This window comes from Nomascus leucogenys, chromosome 9 (genome assembly GCF_006542625.1).
Source record: "Nomascus leucogenys isolate Asia chromosome 9, Asia_NLE_v1, whole genome shotgun sequence".
Lineage (NCBI taxonomy): Eukaryota > Metazoa > Chordata > Mammalia > Primates > Hylobatidae > Nomascus > Nomascus leucogenys.
In genome coordinates, this window is record NC_044389.1 from 32,218,974 (window position 1) to 32,243,342 (window position 24,369).

The following is a 24,369-nucleotide window of genomic DNA, read 5'->3' on the forward strand; positions in this document are numbered from 1 at the left end:
TTTGACTTTTTAAAAAATGTGTAAAGTTTACATTCCAGAATAGACCTGCAAGTGCATAAGAACAAACATCAACCAGCCAGCAGGAACAAAACTACTTTCCTTCACTTATTAATAGTACACAGAACGCAGAATCAAGCTCTCTGTCTGTGTTGCTCAAGTATTCTACTCTGACCCCGTACCTCAGAAGTGGGACCACAGGCCCCGCTACAATAATCTTCCCATACCTCGCATGTTGTAGAACTAGCTGGCTTCAGGCCAACCTGTGAGAACTTACCTGCAGCACAGGGCTATTGTCAAAGTTATAGGCACTGGGCCTTCCTTCCAGGGTAGAAAAGGCCACGTTGCCCCCAGTGAGGGGAGAAATGTCACTGAATTCATCAGTACACAAGGCCTGCTGCTCGTCCCCTCCTGTCCTGATGAAGCCGCGGTTTGCCTTGGAGTAGGTGTTCTCGCAGGAACCACTGTAGTACTGGTAAGGAATCCAGGGCCCGTCTTCCCGTGTGCGCTTGTAAATGGCAAAGCTCTCAGGGCGGCTGGTGTGGAACTTGAGACGCACATAGGTGATGTCAAAAGCTTTTCCTGTGGGACAAACACATCAAAGGTCATAAATCATATGTATGAAGCAAAGAAATGCCCTCTATTCCCAGCTTAGTTTGGAACTTGACAAAGGATACAAATCTCCTTGTACACATTAAACCCAGAAGACAGGCTATTCTAAAACAGAAAACTACATATTTTCCCACAAAATGACAAACTGCAGTTGGGTCCATAAGTTGGCTCATAAAGGCCTGTCGTGATGTGCATTGTGGAAATTTTGTGTGCAATGAAAACTGGCGGCATGTGTTAGTACTGTACTTATACTATTAATTAAAACTAAAATTGAATAAAAAGAACATTTATTCTTAATGCTGGTACTTCAGAAAAAGCTTAATTAAAAGATACAAAAGCAAATCTATGCTAACTTTCTAAATGGGTCTCCAGGCCCTTTAAGACTTTAAAAAAACCTCATTCTCTATTAACTGTAATGTTACTCTTGATGCAGAAAGAATATCATCAGCACTACTCTTCTACTTATCTACCAAGTTAAGATACAGACATTTGAAGAAGGGAGGACAGTGTTTGAAAGATATAGCAGGGAGTAGAATAAGAAAGAGGAAAAAAAAAAATTCCTTCAGTGGATGAACAATGAAATGGGGGAAAAAAGAGAAAGGGAGTAAGCAGGTTTAAAAAGGTTGTTTGAATAAGTTCAAAAGAGAATATATGAGAAATGAGCTCTGAGCAGAGAGGAAAAGACAGCAGTCACCGGGGCAGACAGTTCCCTGCAAAAGCCAGAGTGTGGTCTTATGGTCAGGATGGCTTGGTTGCCAGCCAGTGTGTCTTCACATGGGTAAAAGATATAATCACCATTCATTCACACATTGGGTCTTGCTATCGCTAACAATATCTATACTTTGCTACTTCTATGTTATAGTGAAGATCCCAGTTTGGTCAACAAGAATTTGTTGGGCACAAATCTATGCTCAGCTCTATGCTATATACATCAAGGGACAGAATGTGTTAGACACAGAGATCCTTGTACTCAAGGAGCTTACAGTTTTTTCTCCCCAAGCCAATTAATTCAAGAACCATCCCAACCCTCTCCTACAAAACCCACAGAACAGCAACTTCTGTGCTCTCAGAAGTGTTGAGGAGAGACTTCTGCCACTTTCAGTTCCTCGTACCCACTAATCCCTGAGAGACAAGGAGCGATTCCTCATGTGTGGCCTGGACCCTGCTTTGTCTCTCTCTGGCTGCCGGCTGGAGTCCCCCTCTCTCCTTTCCTGTACTCAGTGCAATACAGTGGGGCTCTGCCTCTGTGTGGGGTGAGGCCTGCCACTGTCCTGCTGCTGGATCTGGGAGTAAGTGGGTGAGGTCAATTCAAGGAGGAAAAGAGCAGAAAGCCCATGCGAGCTATGTGTCCAGGCCACATTCTTCAACTGAGCGTTCTCTATAATAAAACTGACAGGATGAGCCATATCCGACTATTTCTCAACTGGCCCAGATCTTAGAGGAGGTTGGATTAACTGTCCCCGACATACAGGAAACATACTTGCACACACATTAGCTTCAACACAAAGCCATGTGGCATGACAGAAAGAACACAGGATGGGGCATTTTGAGACCTGAGTTCAGGTCCTGACTCCCTCCTTTACTAACCATATGATTTCTGCTCTGCCATTTTCTCTTTGTAAAAATGATGACAATCCCTGCCCCATCTACTTCAAGAGCTGTTGGAAGGTCAAACTAAGATCTACACATACCTGACTAATTGTAAAATTCTATACAAATATAAGGCATTACCACAATAGGGTTTATAAAGAAAATCCCTGAACTGGGATTCTGAATATGTTCACATAAAAGGACCTGACTGTTCCTGGTACAGTTACCAAAGGATATTATACAAACATGAATATTCTATCCAGGATGCAGTGCATTTTGCCTAGACACAGGTCACACAAATAAAGTTTACACACTTCCTGTTAAAAGAAGGCAAGTTTTACCTGTATCTCTTTGTTGCGTCAAAAATGTCAAGACATCACCTTTGAATGAGGGCGAGGTTACAGTACAGTATCTGTGGCATTCCAGAGACTCACTATCTAAGACATTCCCGAATGGTTAAACAATGTAATTTTACTCATGAGTAGGTGCCCTGGACTGTTCAAAGGCTTGCTCACTAGTCTGTAGATTACAGATTATCCTTGCTTCTCTATTTTCTCTCTATCCTTCTGATATCTCATTGTTCTTTAGCAACCCAACGGCAGCAGACTGGGCCAAAGGAGAGAAGGTAAAATCAATCAAGGCATCCTGTGTTCCAATCAACATCTGTAGCACAAAGCCACCCTCTGAAAGAACCAGGCATATGTCTCTTGCTGTGGCCACAGACACAGAGCCACAAGTAGCAAAATGTCCAGAAAGCAATTATGCTGGCATTAAACTCTGATGCAGTCTACTTGCAGGTGCTGGCCTGGCCTTGCTGGCACTGCACTTCATTTGCAGGGCTACCTTTCTCAGGCCAATCTACAGCCACAGCTGGAAATGAGGGAGCTCATTTCCCTCATTGCATATGCACCCAGACAGAGAGCAAAAAGGCAGGTTTCCTTCTGTAGAGAACCAGTCTCCCAACAAACATGGAATCACTCATGGCAGTCTGTATGGAGGCTCACACACCTCCGTGACAAGAGAGCCACGTGCACTGCCCTCAGAGTTGCAGTCAACCCAACAGCACATACAGACAACTGCAATTTACAAATCATCATGAGATGATTCCATGACAGGGGAAGTGCATCATGTTTGGAAAGCATGGAGAAGATCATCTAGCCCAGATTTATGAGTTCAAGAAATGCTTCCTAGAGGAAGTGGCATTTAAATCCAAGACACGAGGAATGCTTAGAATGAGCTAAGCAAACAGGGACCCATCATCCAGGCACATGAAATGGCATGTATGAAAGCCCAGAGAACACAGAGGAGTGATCACCGTAGGAATTAGAGTTGTCTAGGGTAGCTAGAACTAGAGAAGTGGCTGGAGATGAGGCAAACAAGAAGCAGAGCACACCAGGCTACGGTCATGTTTAAGGAGCAACTTCAGCTTAAAGGCAATGGCCAGCCACAGCCACTGAAGGCATTAAACCAGAAAATACATGATCAGGTTTGATTTTTTAGAAAGATCAGTGTGGAGATTAGGTTAGAAGGGACAGGAACGAAGATGGGGAGGTCAAGATGTGGCAGTAATCCAGGAGAGATGACAGAGGTTGAACTAAGAATGGGAACAGAGGAATGGAGAGAAATGAATGGACCTCAGTGAGGTGTAGGAAGCCATTTTCAATAGTAACTTAGTAACTGATGTACTACAAAGGTGATAGGGTGCTGCTTTTGAAAGGCTCCTCAACTTGTCACTGTTAGCATCCTGTTTCATTGTCAAAGCTGCTTTTTCCCATTCCATGAGGTGGAAGAATTAAGAATAACACTCAGTTTTCTAGTTTCAGATGAACCAAGTGGAGGGTAGTACTATTCACTGAAATAGATAACAGAGAAGGGTGGGCAGGACTGGAGGCAGGCACAGGGGCAGGATGGGAAGATGAATTCGGTTTCAGATACACTAGTTTTGGGATGCCTGCAGGTCATGTAGATGAGGAAATGTCCGTAGGGAGCTGGATGTGAGCAGTTTGAAGAGGCCAAGAGAGATGTCTGAGTTAGAGACAGAGACTTGGGACTCACTAGTATGTAGATGGACACTGGAGACTTGAGTACAGTTGAAGCCTATGGAGCAAGTGTGTTGCATGACGGCCGACTTCTGAGACCACCCTGAGGTGCACAAACATTTACAGCACACACAGAGGAAGATGACAGAGGAGGCTATGGAAGGGCAGCCAGAGAGAGAAAGGCAAGTAAAAGAATAAAAATGTCACAGAAGCCAAGGAAAGATGGTTTCGAGGAGGGAGGAATCAATGGGGTTCAAATCTGCTAGGAGAGTCAAGTAAGATAATGACTAAGAAGGATCCGTCAGCGTCAAGCCACAGAGATCACAGCTGCACCAAAAGCAGTGCCAGGGACAAGATGGCAGTGGTTGGAATTGAGAATGGGCCGGGCATGGTAGCTAACACCTGTAATCCCAGCACTTTGGGAGGTCGAGGCAGGCGGATCACCTGAGGTCAGGAGTTCGAGACTAGCCTGGCCAACATGGTGAAACCCTGTCTCTACTAAAAATTCAAAAAATTAGCCAGGCGTGGTGGTATGTGCCTGTAATCCCAGCTACTCAGGAGGATGAGGTGGGACAATTGCTGGAACTCGGGAGGCGGAGGTTGCAGTGAGCCGAGATCACGACATTGCACTCCAGCCTAGGCAACAGAGCTCCCTTTCAAAAAAAAACAACAACAAAAACAAAGGAATTGAGGATAGACAGTAGGCAGACACAGTGAGTGTAGTTAATCTACCATGTGGTCTGGCTAAAGAAGAGGAGAAGGAGGGGAAGATGATATTTGGAAGGGTTACAGGGCCAAGGAAAGACTTCTTTTTTTTTCTTTTTTGTTTTCTGATAGAGATTAACGTGTATTAAATGCTGTTGTACTTGACTCAGCAGAGAGGGAAAGGTGAAAAATAGAAGCTGGAAAACAAGAATGGGATTCCATGTTTGTTGGGAGACTGGTTCTCTACAGAAGGAAACCTGCCTTTTTGCTCTCTGTCTGGGTGCATATGCAAAGTGACATTGCAGGTTTTAAGGGACAGAAGTTGAAATTCGAGTTCTACTGATGACTTTTTTTCTGTGTAGTGAAAATCAAGGATACCTGCTGAAGACTGGCGGCAAAGACAGGGAATAATGTTGGGTGGGGAATATTTGAACGGAGTGTAGAAACTTTATAATAGCCACTGTAAAGTCCAGCAAAGATAGCTGACTAGAAAAAAGAAGGCTTACTGGGCAGAGACCAGGTGGCTGAGAAGAGAGCAGGCGGCCATGCCTTTGTACAAACATCTCAGTGGAGGTGTGATTTCTGCTGCAGCATTCAGCATCCCCTCTGCCAATGTAAAAGAAAGACAAGACGAGGGGACTAAAGTTGCTTCAAGGAATTTGGAATCCAGTCTGGATAAAGAAGAAGGCAAATACAGAAAATAGAATGGGGGGTCAAAGTGTGAGGTATGTGTGTTATCTGGAATTAACTACAACCAGAACTGGAACACTAAGGAGTTTTTATTCTGTTAAATAGCTCCACCTGAGGGTTACCATGTCCTCTCTCTCACTATGCTTCCCTACTCTGTCCATCCTACTCATTTCACAACTGACAAAGTAAGAAGATCCAGTTAACAGGCAGATGAATAGAAAACAGGACCAGGTCTTCTAATTTCCAGTCTGATGACACTACTAGATTATCAACATGCTGCAGGAGCAAGTGAAAGTAGACAGTATGGCTTTAAGGTAAAGTAGCCAAGCCAAATGATTAAGGAAAACAGTAAGTGCATTTCTGGATGTATTCCAGCAACTATTCAACCAGAACATCTTCCACTCCTCACCCCATGTTCACACACACGAACACTAACCATGGATATACACACCACCAAGAAAATGTTTAGCTTCTGAGTGTTCTACTGCCCCTCTTCCTCCCCCTGCCATATCCCTTCCATAAACAAAAAACTCAAGGGCAGATGTTTAGAATGAAGCACACAAAATTAACCAATACTTCCTGCTCTAGGTCTTACAGTTCATGCTGGTTGAGGGAATGAGAGGAGGGGAACAGGCCGCATCAACAATGAGAATCCAGCCTTTGTTCATGTGGGACCAAGCCAAGGAATTCTGCTTAAGCCTCCTACGTGGTGAAGTATTTCTAATCTCTGAATAAGGGAGAAACTCTTCTTGTCTTAGAATTGGATTCAAGCACTGACTGCTGGGGAACATAAATGCTCCTCTGTTATGTGCTACTCAGAAAAATTCCATAAGGATCTTGTGAAACAACCTCTTTTAGAGTTTAGTAATGAATGACAATGGCCATATAAAATTTTACAAAATTGCAAAATGCTCTTCCACAGCTTGAATTAGAAAAAGAAAACTAGTTCATTCTAAAGTATCTAATTAGGAGCCACTGGTTCACTACTGGCTCTTATGTGTTAACTCTTTGGAAGTCAGAAAAGGAATGCTCTCCTTGAAGCCAGACTTGATTTTAGGCATATAAAACTTTAATAAAGTTGTAGCACAAAGTCAATTAGAGATGGGGTGTGTTTAGGCTACTAAATGGGATTCTCCAAACAGTTAACACAAACAGTAGTCACAGAAAGCAACTATTTGAAAATGTTTTCAATTTTGTTAGCATAACTGCTGACTGAAACAAGAGTTCCCAGGACAACATATCCAGCTGCACACCAGCTGTTATTGTTCCACCTCAGTGGATGGATTGCACAAATAGAGCCTCACCAATTAAGATGACCCAAGGCCAAGTTAATACTGACTGTGGGATCCTCAAGCAGACACAGGCAGGTGATCGGAAGCACTACAGAACAACTAAGCACATAAGGAATATACTAAGATGATCTGGTACAGTGCAGTCACTCCAGATGCTGAAAAACTCAGTCCTCATTATTGCCTGTTGAAGGGCTAGTTTCTATTGGCTAAAACTTATCTTGAAAATGGTTTGTTTTTAAAAACTTATTATCCTGTTCCTTTCCCCTAAATTTCTGTACTCCCTTTTCATGGCCGCCCCCTTGTCAATCAGTCAAATGCTGACAGTGCAAGAGGACGATCCCTTAGAAAGTATATTTAGATCAGCACAACTTAAAAATGCAGACAAGTAACCTTTACAGCTTTGTATAAAATAGTAATTCCTAACTAAATTTATGACAACAAATGCAATGGAACTTACAATTTGAGAAAGCATCCCTTTCAAATGAATGAACAAAGGGCTTCAACAGTCATGTTTTCTGAGTACAGGCAATAAGCACTTCCTATCACACTTGGGCCATTGTTAGTAACGGAAAGACACGCTAACTAAGATGAGCAGAGATGGAATATGGAAAGTCTCAATTCTATGTTGCCACAGTGAAATATAACAAAGCAGGTAGGTAAAACAGAAGATATCATTTTAGAATTTTTTAAAGCTAACAGAATTCTGTATCAAAAGCTATTTATAAAAATAATGGTATGATTATCACTATGGAGCTAAGAGGAAAACAAAAGTTCTGAAATAGACGGTACGATTTTGGAGAAGATAAACCAATAATCTCTATGGAAATTAGATTTTTCCATGAAGTATCAAAATTAAAGTTTAAGCCAAAAACGACAATTCTCTTTCCCTATCACCCTCAAAATACTACTTGGTGCTATGGTTAAATAAGATCACAGCACTGACCTAATGTAGAAGTTCTAAAAAATAAAAGCTTTCTGCTTGCACTGCCTAATTGCAATGCCCCAAAATGCCATATACACTTCAGTAAACTGAAGGGCCAAATTGACTTATCATGGTAATTAAAATGTGATCATAAAACAGCCATTACATGCATACAGAGAGAATTCTTAACTGAACACTAGAATGTCAAACACCCTTGGAGAGTAATTTCAAATAAGTGCAAATCACTGTTAGAGGGTACAAACAATTGCCACTATCAAACATATGATAAGTTCATCCTAATCTGCATATCTTTGCCATTTTATTTGATATACTCACCAAAAAAGATAAGATTCCCAAGTGAAATTTTAAGCCAAGAACTGAGGAATATGCCTTATTAACCCAAACCCCATGCTTCCAAGACTCAATACCAGACCTAATTCATGGTGGTAGACCACAGGCATGAATAAGTCCTTGAGCTGGGCTAAAGGAACAAGGCCAATATTCACCCCCACGCGTGCAAGTTGAGGCAAAAAATCCACTCACCCTGCTGAACAAAGATCCCACTACGGGGATTTGACTGACATGAGATTTAACGGAGTCACAAAGAAGGCAACTAAGTTAATTGTAACACTAAAGAAATAAAAAGGCAATTAAATATAAGCTACATAAGCCCATATTTTAGAAATGTGTAATTGTTAAGATATGAAAAAGACACCACAATTTTGTGGGAAGCTATTTCTTGTTCTGTGATATTCATATACTATTGAAAGCTGGCTATAGTTTGGCTTTTATCTATAGCAGAAGGGTGAAAAATAGTTTTCTTAAAAAGAGAAAACAATCTAATTAGAAAAACAAGATTCTAATACCTAGTCACAGTGGTATAGTAATAGACTAAGGTCAACTCCAATAATCCCACAAAGTCACAAAAAGTTGACCAATAGTTTACTTTTTTTATTCAACAACTATTTGCTAAGTGAACTTAAAAGTCCACTGTGATGTGCTATTTAAAATACTCTAATCCACCGGGCGCAGTGGCTCACACCTGTAGTCCCAGCACTTTGGGAAGCCAAGGCAGGAGATCACCTTAGTTCGGGAGTTCGAGACCAGCCTGATCAACGTGGTGAAACCCCGTCTCTACTAAAAATATAAAAATTAGCTGGGTGTGGTGGCAGGTGCCTGTAATCCTAGCTACTCAGGAGGCTGAGGCAGGAGAATCACTTGAATCCGGGAGGCAGAGGTTGCAGTGAGCTGAGATCGCTCTACTGCACTCCAGCTTGGGCCACAGAGCAAGGCTCCGTCTCAACAACAACAACAACAAAAAACCTCCAATCCTTCATTTTGCTAGAGTGCCTTTTATTCTTTAGTTTCATTCCTAATAAACTTGGTCCCTAATTCCCCTAGATCATGTACTATTTGCATCTGTCCTTGAAAGAGGAAATAATTACAAATTACAAATACCATAAGATATCTTACATACTAAAACGGCTTTCTCAGTTTTCACAATTGCTTATTAATTTCTTACCACAGCCACCCATTAGGTCAAGGTTCACAGCTATGACTGGTCTTGATAATTGCTCAAGTCTAAATTCTTCCATTCATTCAACAAATATTTACTGAAAACCTACTATGTGCCAGTCCCTGTTCTAGGCACTGGGGATCAGCAGAAAATAAGACAAGGTCTCAACCTTGTAGAACTTACAGCAAAAGCAGGGAGCATGCTTGGGTAAGGGATAGATTTTAAAATAAAAATGAAAATTCTGTGTGTCAGATGACAGTGAAAAACGAAGTGGGAATAGAAAGTTTGTGGGGAGCCTATTTAATTCAGCATTATCAGAGATGGTCTCATGACATGGATAAAGTGATATCTGAGCAGAGTCCTGAAGAAGTAAAATAGTGCAACATCTGGGGGAAGAGCATTCCAGGAATGGGAAGAGCATTCCAGGAATGGCAAGTGCAATACCCTGAGGCAGGCACATGCTGGCAAGTTCCAGGGAGTGGTGAGGAGGCCAGTGCGGCTGAAGCAGCAGTGAGTAAGGTGGAAAGGTATTAGGAGATGAGGTGAGAGAAGCTGAGACGGGGAGGGAATGCCAACATGGAGGGCTTTGTAGGTCACTGTAAGACTTGGTTTCTACTCTGAATGAGATGAGAACCCACTGGAGAATTTTATACAAAAGGAGTAACAGGCTCTAACTAGTATTTCAAAAGGATGACTGGTTTGGCAGGGCGCGGTGGCTCACGCTTGTAATCCCAGCACTTTGGGAGGCCGAGGTGGGCGGATCACGAAGTCAGGAGATCGAGACCACGGTGAAACCCCGTCTCTACTAAAAATACAAAAAATTAGCCGGGTGTGGTGGCGGGCGCCTGTAGTCCCAGCTACTCGGAGAGGCTGAGGCAGGAGAATGGCGTGAACCCGGGAGGCAGAGCTTGCAGTGAGCCGAGATTACGCCACGGCACTCCAGCCTGGGCGACAGAGCGAGACTCCGTCTCAAAAAAAAAAAAAAAAAAAGATGACTGGTTGCTGTACTGACCAAAGACTATAGAAAGGATGACAGAGAAACAAGAAGATGAGTTAGATGAGTTTTGCAACAATCCAACTAACAAATAATGGTATTTTGGACACATTCTGAGGGTGGAACAAACCAGTTTTACTGATGGACTGGATGTGGGGTGCAAGCTTTGGCTTATACAACTGGAATGATGAAGCAGCCATGGGGGGATGGAGAGTAAGAAACTGGGAGTTCAGTTTCAGATATACTAAGTTGAAGATGCCCATGAAACCTCTAAATGAAAGTATCAATTCAGCAGGTAGGATATAAAAGTCTGGAGTTCAGGAAGAGGCCGCAGCAGGAGAGAGAAATCTGGAAGTCGTCAGCATACAGTTAGTATTCAAAGCCATGGGTTTAGAGGAAAACAACTAGGGAATGGATATAGATAGATAAGAGGTACACAGACTGGGTCTCGGGACATACCAACTTTTAGCAATAGGGGAAATGGGGAGGACCCAGAAAAGGAGACTGGAGAGAAAAGCCACTGAAGTAGAAAGAATACCAAAAGAGTGGAATTCCAGAAGCCACATTTTAAAAAGCTTCTTTTAAAAAGAAGAAGAGAGTGATCAACTGAACTTTGTCATACACTCCTGAAATGCTAAGAAAGACGAAGACTGAGCATTGGCTGTTGGATTTGTCAACCTGGAGGTCTGACCTTCAAGTGCTTTGTTAGAACTGACAGGAATGAAAGCCAGACAGAATGCTGGGCACAAGGGAAGGGGGCATTGGAGACAGGTAATAAAAACAATTTTCCAAGTAATGTTTCTTATTTTCTGTTAGAGACAGGGGAGAGCCCTAAATTGCCCAGGCTGGAGACGGAGCCTTGCTCTGTCACCCAAGCTGGAGTGCAGTAGCGCGAACTCAGCTCACTGCAACCTTAAACTCCTGGCCTCAAGCAATCCTTCCACCTGGGCCTCCTCAGGTGCTAGGATTACAGGCGTGAACCACTGCACCCAGCCCACTAGTAATTTTTCTATAAAGAAATGAGGTGGTAGCTGGAGGGGGAAAGGGGTGTTCAAGAACAAATTGCTTTTTAAGATGGGAAGACATCATGTGTTGTGCTTATGGGAATGATCCAGTGTGGCAGCTGGATTTCTACTGAACAATGAGGACTTTCTCTGGTGGTATCACTGGATTGGAGTAGGTCTAAGAGAGCCCCTTTCATCCACAAAGAAGTTCTCTAAAAAAGCCTTCCCAAAGATTTCCTAAAGAGAAAAGGCATAATATACGTTTTCAGGATCACTGTAAATATCCAGACTAAAGAGTTATCTGTACCCAAACAGTTCAAAACCCCCAGGCGCTCTAGAAGACCCCTTTCCATTAGAGCCAGCCCAGGTCTATGTCTTCCTGTTATAGTAGTTCCCATAATCTGGCCCACAATAAGGTCCCAAACTGGCTATTAGAATCACCCACAGAGCTTTTGAAAATGCAAATTGTTGAGCCTCATCTCCACAAGTTCCATTCTGGTAGGTTTTGGGTGAGGTCCCAAACTCTGTATTTTTTTTTTTTCTCTTCTTAAACTTTATGGTCTGTGACAGCCCTTAGGAGATCCTGAGAACATGTGTCCCCAGACTCTGTATTTTTTTAAAGCACCATAGGCAATTTTTATGTACAATTACAGTTGAGAAATACTTCCCTACTGTAAACTCTTCTTCATCCTGGTTCTCATCCTTTGAAGATTCTAACAAAAGGCTTCTGTGGAATGAACTTCAGCTCTTCCGATTTTCATGTCAGACATTTTAAGGTGCAATTTATTCCACATGTCAACTGTAGGCACAGACAATAAACCAGAAAAGTAGCAGTCTTCTTTAAGACACACACAGATGTTAAAGTCAACAGGGGTACTCAGTCCACATCCAAGTCTAGGGGTGACTGCACCAGCTAAACCCAAAGTCCCCAACATTTTCCTTCAAGCCAATTTCCTCTATCATTCAACTTGCACTCACAAGGCCCTAAAACCTAGGCAAGTAGAAATAAATACACACTTAATTTTCAGAAAATCTACTTACTGTTGGGGATTTCACAGTGGTATCCTTTATAGGCAGGCATTGGTCAAGATTCCCTGTAAACCAAATTCCCCACCCTCTCTGACGTCCATCTTTCCTTCCTATAATAAAATGATACAGGACCACCAGCAATTCTCAATGATAAGGGACACATCTGAAAGCAAAGAGTTAACTTCTGCTTCAGTACACTCAAAAAGATAAGAAAACACTTTTTCTTCTTTGTCTAGAAGCCTAGACTTGTTTAATCCCAGTCTGTGTCGGGTAATGTTGGCATTTTCAGGGAGGGCGTTACATTCTGTTGGCTACAGACTAGCATAGAAATATTTATTTTTCAGAGAAGAAATTTTAGGTATTTAAAAAATATATATTAAAAGGGGGGCTTAAGTACAAAGTGCCAGATGTTCATATAGTAATTAGAGAGGGAGGGGAAGGAGGAAGAGGAAGGGGTGGGGGAGGGAAAAGAAGAGGGAGAGAATGGGGAAAGAATAAGATTGAAGAATTATAAAAACACTGTAAAAGTCCAGACTTGATATTCTAGATTTTAAATTATCTCACGACATGCACAACTAATCTATAGGGTGTGCTTTCTTTTCACTATAGAAACTCTTTGGGTCACTGATCTCACCTCCTTCCAGACTCAAGCCTTAGGACACACTTTAAGTAGCTTAGAATCCAAGACAGAGACTGGCAAATCACAGCTGGCAGGTCAAATCTAGCCCACCACCTATTTTTGTAAACAATGCTTTACACTGTTTATCACTGCTTTTCTGGCTACAAGGGCAGGATTGGGCAATTGTGGAGACCCTGCATGGCCAGCAAAGCCTAAAATATTAACTAAGTGGCCTTTTACAGAAAAAGTTTGGTGACCCACTCCAATCCAGATCTAAGAAATCAAAGAATATAAAAACAAAGATTTCTACTAAAACCTCTTCTTCTGCAGGGCATACTGTTTTAAAATTTGGTCCAAGGAAGTTTGAATTTTTTCTCTACTCTCATGAAAAAAAAGCAGAAGGAAGTCCATTCGGAAATTTTATAAGATTTAATTCAATTACATTTGATACCCCTAGAATTACCTATGATTTCACAGAAAGAAGCACTTTCTTTCTTAACAAGCAAAAAGATTAGCAGGTAGGGGAGGGGATGGAGATTTGATGCATTTCAAAAAATCAAATCTGTAATAATATCCTTTAGCTCTTACACAGCTCACAAAAATGAACCAGTGAAGCAGAAAGACAAGGAAAACAACACTCTTGGAAAAAGTGACACCATTTTTCCCGCAGTGCCCCCTCCCATGCCCACCCTCCCCCCACCAGGCAGAGGCTTAATCAGCAGCAGTTGCAGTGAAGGGGGGAAACTGATTACTCAAGTCAAACAGTAATCGTAGCTGGGACAGCAGGAAAAATGACATGTTGAAAACTGCAAATAAAGTGGAAAATGGAAGTAGATCTCATTTAGATATCTACAAGAACCTCCCTCCCTTGTCCTCTGGGTAGGAATTCAGCCCTTCGCACAAGGCCTCCTTGTACTTCTGCTCTTCTAAGCGGATGGACAATTTACATCACGAAAGTACCCTGCCAGCTGGCACTCTGTCTACAAGCTACTGATTGTGAGCAGATGCCTTCATAAGTATAAACGAATACACCCCCTTCTTCATTTTTCATTCATCCACCCTCTTTGCAGACGAATAAGAATGTACACTCTACACACTCTCCTTTAGAAACCAAAGTTAGTGTTCTTCACATCCCTTCATCTCTCATGGGCTGTGCCTGAACTTGTGTTCCTGATTAAATTATACCTTCTACAAAATAGCTAAAATGTATGTAATCCCCCTGGACTACATGTAAATAATCTTGCACTCCTAGACGCAGCTGCTTATTTTTTCTAATGACTGTTAAGAAACAAAATTACAACAAATTTAAAGGTCTTAATTGGCTTTTATTTGTGATTCCAGAATTGTGCAACATTTTATTCTATAAAATAGAGTAAGTGTTCCAGTGAGCTGAGCAGAGGAATTGGTTTTATAGAAAAAAAAGGTCTGAGAAAAGCAGAAACAGAACAAAAAGCAGATTGACTGTTTCACAAGTTACTTTCCTTTTAGGGTTAAAATAGAGGAGACTTCTTATCATGCCCAGGTAAACTGGGCCCCTTTTGACTGGTTGTTGTGAATCTTCTGTTTTGTTACTTAAACAAACCAGGCCTGTTTCAGAATTCAGTTTAATTATGTGGTACCTAGCATGAGCAACTCCATTCTAGTTTAGTCTGGTCTGCTGGGGCCTAGTTCAAGAGGCTAGTCTAAAACAATGGGCCCCCATAAACTTTATTTAATATGACTTAGATTAAAAACTATGTCCTAGAATAACCTCAATTTAGAGTATTTGATAATCTGCCACAACAAAGAATCATAACTTTCAATCAGAAGTCAATCTAAATTATTGGTGTATTTAGTGTTATAGATTAAATAGTCATTTTTTTAAAAGCTTCTTTCTAGTTAAATCACCTTCCCCTTAAAGCACATTATCATTTCAGAAACTTCTTTAAATTTATCTTTAATTGGAAAGTAGTAAAGAGTTTGGCAGATAAATATCAAATGTCCCTTTCCAATGAGGAGAAATTTTTTGCAATCACGCTTGAAACTGTTTTATAAATTACGTATATAGCATATTCAGTCAAGGTGTCTTGAGGGTAAGGAGATCACATGACAAATTATTTACACAGCATATTTCAGGTAGGTCAGTCAGGTTCTCAGTACTTCAAAAACATGGGCCCTTTAATCTGCTTTTCCCTTTACATTGAGAGCAAACATTAAACAGTGATATCAGAAGAAATGTTCTTCAATCCATTCTTTGCCACATTTCAAACAGACAGCACTGCAGTTCTCCTCCATGGGAGTATTTCACATGCACCCACAATAGGACTTGTTCAACCTTTCTATTTACATTCTGGAGAACAGCCAAAGCCCTTTCTGGCTCTCTTTGATCTGATGCCAGAGACTTGGTATCCAACACCTACCTAGAAGAAATTCTTCCTTAGGAGCTCCCCATGACTAAAGAGGAGTTAGGAAGAAGATGGAAAGTACTCTATAAACCCACCCTATATCATTATCACTCCCCAGCTTAAGAATCTGTGCAGCTTACCTGATCTAATGCACACTCCTCAGGCATGTTATCACAAGGCATCCATAAGTCTGGACAATTGTGCTTCATTTTCTATCTCCAAACTATATCCTACAGTTCTCTAATGTAAACTGAAACCTCTGTTCCAGTCTTGCCATCTTTATTATCCATATGCCACGTCTCACCTCTAAGCCATTCTCTAGTCTTCACTCCTTCCAAGCCCTATCCATCTTTCCAGATTTGGTTCAAGTTCCACCATATCCATCCATGCCACTTTCAACTTGTATTATCATCTTACTTTTCCGAACACATAGCACTTATTATAGTTCACTACTTGAGTATTTATTCTTTTGTGTTTCTTTGCTCCAACAAGAGTTTAACTCATTCAAAAGCAAGGAATATATACTTTTGGGTATGCTCTACAATAGTGCTTTTCAAGCTTTTCTAACCATGACATAAGTAAAAAAGACACTTTACATTGCAACCTTGAACACACACATACATACACAATTGAAACTCAAGTCTGATAAAATAATACAATACTATCCATGATGCAATCTGATATTCTATTTTTCATTCCATTTGATTGAATATGCTGGTTATAGCTCACTAAATTGATTTTATGACATTAGGGAGCTGTGACCCACAATTTGAAAAACACTACAATCCCTAGGGCACTGTGCTTGGCACAAAACAAGTGCTCAATAAATATTTATTTATAGTAGACTGACTCATCTACCAAACAAAACAGGCTAGAATTCTAAAACAAGATGATATTTTCTGGATATTGATGTAGAGCTTATGATGATGCCTTTCAAGGCTTTCTTCCGTATTTTAAAAACAGATCAACATTAAAAGAAAACCTTTGTATATGGCAGCCTTTAATAAGATCAAAGAAAATAGATCTTTCTGGTCAGGTGTGGTGGCTCATGCCTGTAATCCCAGGACTTTGGGCGGTGGATCACCCGAGGTCAGGAGTTCGAGACCAGCCTGACCAACATAGAGAAACCCCATCTCTACTAAAAATACAAAATTAGCTGGGCATGGTGAGGCATGCCTGTAATCCCAGCTACTTGGGAGGCTGAGGTAGGAGAACCGCTTGAACCCGGGAGGTGGAGGTTGTGGTGAGCCAACATCGCGCCATTGTGCTCCAGCCTGGGCAACAAGAGCAAAACTCCATCTCAAAAAAAAAAAAAAAAAAAAAAAAAAAAAAAAAAAAAAAAAAAAAAAAGAAAAGAAAAGAAATGCCCTTTTCCTAAAGCTAAGTAGCAAAAATTTCATTAATCAACATGGCATCCCCCAAGAGGGAAAGAAGCCTCTAGCCCTCTATGGGATCTTAGAAGAACTTAGGAACGGATCCCCTAAGTTCCTTTTAGCAGCTCTGGCTTTCCAGAAGAACTCCTTCAGCCATGAGCAGGTGATAAGCTTTCATGGTAGTAGCAAGGATTTCCTCTCTATGAGATAGATGGACTGAGGCCCAGTGCGTGGGGTTAGATTTCTACTAAAAAGAAGACATTTAGATAATTACTGTCTGATGCTCATGACACTTTTTTCATGGTATTATCAGTACCTGGAATTATCCCCTTTATTTTCTGCATGTTTTATTCATATGTCACACACATACACACATAAGAACGTAAGATTTTGAGGGCCAGGACTCATCCCCTGCTATCTCTTTATTTTGAGTTATGTTTTTGTTGTTGCCTTTTATAGGGAGAGAATTGTCTGACTTGTAAAATAAGCAGCAACTCAATAGAAGAAAGAGAGTGAACCCAGGTGAGTCTGACTTGTTGTTTGGTTAATTCAGTCAATGATTCATTCAGTTTACGAACATACCCTGAAATTTACTGTGTAACAGGCAATAGGCTGAGTACTGAAGATACATAGACAAAACAAGGGTGAGTCCCTGCCCTAAAGGAATTCCATATGACAGATGAGATAAGATACAAATAATTAAGATACACAGTGAGAGAAGTATTGTACTAGGGAGTAAGGAGCAGCCATACCTCAATTTTCTTCAATGTAAAATAGTTTATACAAGATGAACTTTAATGTATACATCTAGCTCCAAAGAGCTTGACTCTACCATCTTTATCTGTTAGATTTCTGAAAACATCTCTATTACTAGATCTTTTCAATACTTTCCTTTCTCATAATAATGTTCTAGAGAAATGCTAAACTGCCACAGGAACTGATTTTGCAAAGATGAAGGACATCAGAGACATGAAATATCAGCTGATTTCCAATCAAGTTCAGACTTAAGTAATTTTCTGACCCTCTACAATGCTTTTGCCAATATTCTGTACTCAGTCGAGTCCTATATGCCCAGCTGCAGGTAAGTTTGTGTTAAAATAATTTGCAATGAATAACAGAAGGTAAGGTTCTATTTTAAAGGCTTAAAATTTTCTAATGATAGCGTTCTCAAATAGTTGTTTCCATCTTTGGACATAAAAAGATAACTCTTGATTTCCGTGTCTACAAAAGATGAAGCAGTGCAATCTGCATGCTCCAAACAAACAACCCACATCTCTATCCACATCTAGCCACGAGGGACAAGTGACATGTAATGTTTTGGAATAAATTCTTTAGTAGTAAGAAAGGATGAATTCTCTGCTCTTGCTTTATCACTTGGAAAGGTAAATGTCTGAATACCTTTGAAAATTAGCCCAATTTACAAAACAGTGGAACTAAACTGAACTCCCACCACTACTTGGCTCATTCATTCTTCCACAAGTTTGGAGCAAAGACCCCATTGACTTATGCATGTAGGCGGATTATAATTGCAATGCGGCCATATAGCACATTGCTGCACAGTGATTCTGCACTGTTAAGTCAAGGCAGCCTTCACTAGATTTGTCTCCTTACTTTCCTTCTTTCCACAAAAATATAATTTCAAGTCTACTATATAGTATAATTGTGTAATTTAGCATAAATGAGGCCTGTATATACATATATTTATTTATTTATTAATGGATCTAGGCACTCCTGTTTTTATTGTCTGCTTATACCTAGTGCCCTTTAAGGGCTCCCCTAAAAGACCTAAGTGGACACAAATGTATGCTAAGGATCAAGCACTCCAAGTTCTTAAATGTCCCGTGATAAGTGAAAAAGAAAAATATTAGTGTGAAAAATAAAAGGCATATAAGAAGGAGAAAAAGAGCTAAGTGGTAGAAAACAAGAGCAAAAGAATGGTATGAGGCTAAACCAATTATCACCAATTTTCCACACCTTTAGAATTTATAAAGCATATTTATAAACTTGTTAAGTGGCACTTACTTTCTAATTTAATTTTCAAGCAGTACTAAATGCCTACAGTAACAGAGCCTACAAGGACAAATGCATTCCCCCCCGCCCCTTGAAAAGTATACAGCCAGGCATGCTGGCTCATGCCTGCAATCCTAGCATTTTGGGAGGCCAAGACGGGCAGATCGCCTGACCCCAAGTGTTCAAGACAAGCCTGGGCAACAATGGTAAACCCTACCTCTACAGAAAAAAAAACATAAAAATTAGCCAAGCATGGTGGCGTGCACCTGTGGTCCGAGCTCCTCAGGTGGCTAAGGTGGGAGGATTCCTTGAGCCTGGGAGGTCGAGGCTGCAGTAAGTCCTGTTCACACTACTGCACTCCAGCCTGGGTGATACAGCAAGATCCTGACTCAAGAAACAAAACAAACAAACAAACAAAAAAAAAATGGGGACAATTCAGTGAAACCACCAATCAGGGAGCAACACAGAGCAGGGTGTGCTAAGCCTTAGGAAAGTTACAAAGAGCAAAACCCGAGACCAAATGGATGATTTCATAACCTTTTTTTTTTTTTTTTTTTGAGACAGAGTCTCACTCTGTTGCCCAGGCCGGAGTGCACTGGCGTGATCTCAGCTCACTGCAGCCTCCCACCTCCTGGGTTCAAGCAATTCTTGTGCCTCAGCCTCCTGAGTAGCTGGGACTACAGGCACATGCTACCACATCCAGCTAATTTTTGTAGTTTTAGTAGAGATGGGGTTTCACCATGTTGGCCAGGCTGGTCTTGAACTTCTGACCTTGTGATCCACCTGCCTCGGCCTCCCAAAGTGCTGAGATTACAGGCGTGAGCCACCATGCCCGGCCAAATTTACATTTCTTCTGAATAACTAATAAAATATGAATGGATGGTTTTGACACAATGGACCAATAAAACATACACCCTCAACTACATTTTCTTTCAGGGCTTCTCCTGATGTTTTCATAAATGAATTTTAAGTATATTCACATTGAGTAAAATGCCTAGCATTGTCACTCTTAATGACACAATAAAAAAAGGATGCGTCGTAAGGAACCCACAGAGAATTTAAATGAATACATGTACAGATAGGGACAGAGTCTAGTTCTAAATACCATATATGCCTAATATAATGAAAGAATTTCTCCTCTAAGTTGTCCTTTCAGAAAAGGGAGAACTGTCTTATCTTCTAGTTCTTACAGAGCTTCCCAAGTACTTCATTTTAGACCACCAATTACTGTGGGGAAATCAAATTAGCTTAATATGACTTCAAATAATACAAGTCTCAGAAGCTTATTTGGGATATGTAATCTAAAGTGTTTTGTTTCGTTTTCTTTTGCTTTTCTTAAGAGAAAATAAATTAACCCAGATTTATGTAGTCATTCTTAGTAGGTATGGCTTTAAAATTAAAAAGTGCTGAATGTTGTAAATAATATGCTTTTTTTTTTTTTCTTGAGATGGATTCTTGCTCTGACGCCCAGGCTGGAGAGGAGTGGCAGGATCTCGGCTCACTGCAAGCTCCGCCTCCTGGGTTCACGCCATTCTCCTGCCTCAGCCTCCCGAGTAGCTGGGACTACAGGCGGCCCGCCACTGTGCCCAGCTAATTTTTTGTATTTTTTAGTAGAGACTAAAAAATTTTTTGTATTTTTTAGTAGAGACCAGGTTTCACCTGGTCTCGATCTCCTGACATGGTGATCTGCCCGCCTCGGCCTCCCATAGTGCTGGGATTACAGGCATGAGCCACAGTGCCCAGCCAATAATATGCTTTTTAAAGAATACTTTGAGGCAGGAGAGTGAGTAGTTATATTGTAAAGATCCCACATATAAACCAATAAGAGAAATGGGGTGAAAAACTATCCTAATGTTATGTAGATCAGTATGCATGGCTTGAGATAAAACTTCTAGTGACAGCAATCTTACACAAATTTTAAAAAGTACTGTATCACAATGTATTCATGAAAATGAATATAATATGATCTGGGAAATTATGCTGATGATTAAAAAGTGACTTCAGGCCGGGCATGGTGGCTCACGCTTGTAATCCCAGCACTTTGGGAGGCCGAGGCGGGCGGATCATGAGGTCAGGAGATCGAGACCACGGTGAAACCCCGTCTCTACTAAAAATACAAAAAAAAAAATTAGCCGGGCGTGGTGGTGGGCGCCTGTAGTCCCAGCTACTCGGAGAGGCTGAGGCAGGAGAATGGCATGAACCCGGGAGGCGGAGCTTGCAGTGAGCCGAGATTGCGCCACTGCACTCCAGCCTGGGCGACAGAGCGAGACTCCGTCTCAAAAAAAAAAAAAAAAAAAAAAAAAAAAAGTGACTTCAATAACTACTGATATCAAAGATGTATGTAAAAAACCTGGAATAAAATTGTCCCGTAAAATGTTAAGAATGTGGAAACCAATCCCAATTCTGTATATATGTGATTTAAAACAAGTAAATGAATAAGTATTTTAAATATACATCTGATTATTTCACCTATATTAAAATTTTTACACCTTCAAGTTGGCAAAAACCTTTTTAAAAATCTTCTAAAAGGAAAAATGATAAATAGCCTAACATTTTACACATACTTATATAGTAAATTTCATGTTATGATTCAAAAGAAACAAGATGGTAGCCCAAATGGGATTCTGTATGAGAATGACCTACATTTAACTGAGCAGTACCTATACCAAAGTTTCAGTCTCAGGACACACCAGCGTACATCAGGTAGCATATGGGCAGCTGGCTGGCAACTCGTCCAAGTGTGATTCTTACTCTTTCTGGACATTAGCTACAATTCACCCAGATGGAAGGATGCCTTGCTTGAGATGCTTCCATCTGCTTGCCATTTTACTCTTACTTTACAAAAGAAAACTCAACTTTAAAGTTGAGATCTACCTTTAAAGGCAGATAGATCATCATCAACTCTAATCCTGTGGAATGAAAGAACATTTGTATATGGCAATAGTAGGGAATCTACCTTTGATGGTAACAGAATAATGTAAAAGAAAGCCCAACACTTCTCTTCTTTACCTGTCTTGCACCAATTCAAAAAGTTATTGATCTTTTTTCACTTCTTCCAAGTTTTCCCACCAGAACAAGTCACAGTTAAGGCCAAAAATGTTGAAAGATTCAGTATTACAGACAGCAGAAGCATGAGCATTTCACTAACTTCACACAAGCTATGTTTTCTGAGGCCAGAGAACTCTTGCTCCACCATATCACAACATTACAAATGATGATATTATCCACATCAAGGTTGAGGCTGGCGGAACCTCACAGGACACTACCCTGACCTTAAAGAGCAATGTCCAAAGTCACGGTTCTAACTTTGACTCCCAGCACTGGGATATGGTTGCCATATGGTTGACACTAATCCTAATAAACCCCCAATTAAGACATCTTTACAGGCCTAGTCACATGCCTAAAATGACAGAGATACTTTCATCATCAATACTAATATAATGAAAGCACATCAGTGCATAATCACATTAACAATGTAACTCCATTTCCAGCAGTGATTCTAAAATGTAAGACACAGTTTCTGGGTGGGCTGTGGTAATTTGGAGATGGGAAAACATTGGGAAGCCCTTGCCCTTCAACTCCTGCGCACACGCACACACCTATCACCAGTCACCTCCTTTACCATGACCCTTCAAGCTTCATGGTCCTTTGCCATAATGATATCTCCACAAGGAAATCATCAAAAACACATTTAACATTGCAATCTCTTTAGGATTCAAAAGCATTACTACTCTCATTCATTGCTGATGGGAATGCAAAATGGTACAGCTACTTTGGAAGACAGTTTGGCAGTTTCTTACAAAACTAAAAATACTCTTAGCATACAACTGCCGAATGGTATGATAAATGTATGGTAATACACTCCTTGAATTTGCTCAACTGAGTTGAAAATGTATGTCCACACAAAAATATGTAAACAGATGTGTTTATAGAAATTTTATTCACAATTGACAAAACTTGGAAGCAACCAATATGTCCTTCAGTAATTGAATGGATAAATTGTGGTACATGCATACAATGGAATATTATCCAGTGATAAAAAGAATGAGCTATTAAGCCACAAAGATACAGAGGAAACTTAAATGCATATAAGTAAATGAAAGAAGCCAATCTGAAAAGGCTATATAATATATGACTCCAACTATATGACATTCTGGGAAAGGAGACAGTAAAAGGGTCTGTGATTGCCTGGAGGTGGGGGAGGAGAGAAGGATGAAAGACAAGGCAGAGGATTGTTAGCGCAGTGAAACTATTTTGAATGATACTGTAATGGCACATGTCATGAAACATTTGTCCAAATCCTTAGAATGCACAACACCAACAGTGAGCCTAAACTATAGACTTTAGGGGATTATGATATGTTAATGTTTTATTGATTATAACAACTACGCCATTCTGATAGGAAATGTTGACAATTGCAGAGGCTATGTGTGTGGTGATCCAGGAAGGAAATATGTGGGATTTCTGTACTTTTGACTTAATTTTTCTGTGAACCTAAAAATGCTCTAAAGATTTATTTATTTATTTTTGAGGCGGAGTCTTGCTCTGTTGCCCAGGCTGGAGTGTAGTGGCACAATCTCACCTCACTGTAGCTGGGACCACAGGCGTGTGCCACCATGCCCAGCTAATTTTTGCATTTTCAGTAGAGATGGGGTTTCACCATGTTGGCCAAGCTGGTCTCGAATTCCTGACCTCAAGTGATCCATCTGCCTCAGCCTCCCAAAGTGCTGGGATTAGAGGTGTGAGCCACCATGCCTGGCCATAAAGTTATTCATTTTTTAAACAGTATTACTAAATTTCATTTAAAACACCTGTTTTAGAAGCCAACTGAACTGTGTTATAGCCTTTCAAAGGCAGTTTACATTCAAAAGTATTAAAACCTGAGAACAGGCCAGGCGCGGTGGCTCATGCCCATAATCCCAGCACTTTTGGGAGGCTGAGGCAGACGGATCACGTGGTCAGGTGTTCAAGACCAGCCTGGCCAAGATAGTGAAACCCCATCTCTACTAAGAACATAAAAATTAGCCGGGCATGGTAGCGGGCGCCTGTAGTCCCAGCTACTCGGGAGGCTGAGGCAGGAGAACCGTTTGAAACCAGAAGATGGAAGTTGCAGTGAGCCGAGATCGCACCAGCGCACTCCACCCTGGGCAACAAGAGCGAAACTCCGTCTCAAATAAATAAATAAATAAAATACATTTAAAAAATATCTGAGAACATTAGTACTGCCAAACAGTTGTCCTAAGGCCAGCTGTTAGGTCCAAATCAGCAAAGCCAAGGACTGTGTTGAAAAAAAAAACAAACTAAAAACTAAAACCTTACCACACAGTCTAACAACGTAAGTTTCTTGTTTAACATAGGATTTAAAACACTGGCATCAAACTATAATGGTTGAGATTTAACTAGCTACTGAGTATGGAAAAAGTAAACAGGAAGAAACAAAACCTCTGATACCCAGCAGGTCTGACTCAACTCAGTGACCAATAAGTGGAGCTGGGGTTATTATCAATCATCCTAAGCCCCAAGGCTGCAGCTGAGGGAATCCTTAGCTTCCAGAGAAAGGGAGGTGACAAAAGTGGGGCTGATCTGCTGAAGA

General features: G+C 40.8%; 1 protein-coding gene across 1 annotated transcript in view; it reads right to left on the minus strand.

Annotated features, from left to right (window-relative positions):
- Nucleotides 1-24,369, minus strand: part of LAMC1 (laminin subunit gamma 1) — a 124,081-nt gene that overhangs the window by 42,290 nt on the left and 57,422 nt on the right. Inside the window, exon 2 of the mRNA XM_003264438.3 lies at nt 275-579. Coding sequence (XP_003264486.1) covers nt 275-579 — 305 coding nt within the window. The remainder of the gene's footprint in view (nt 1-274; nt 580-24,369) is intronic.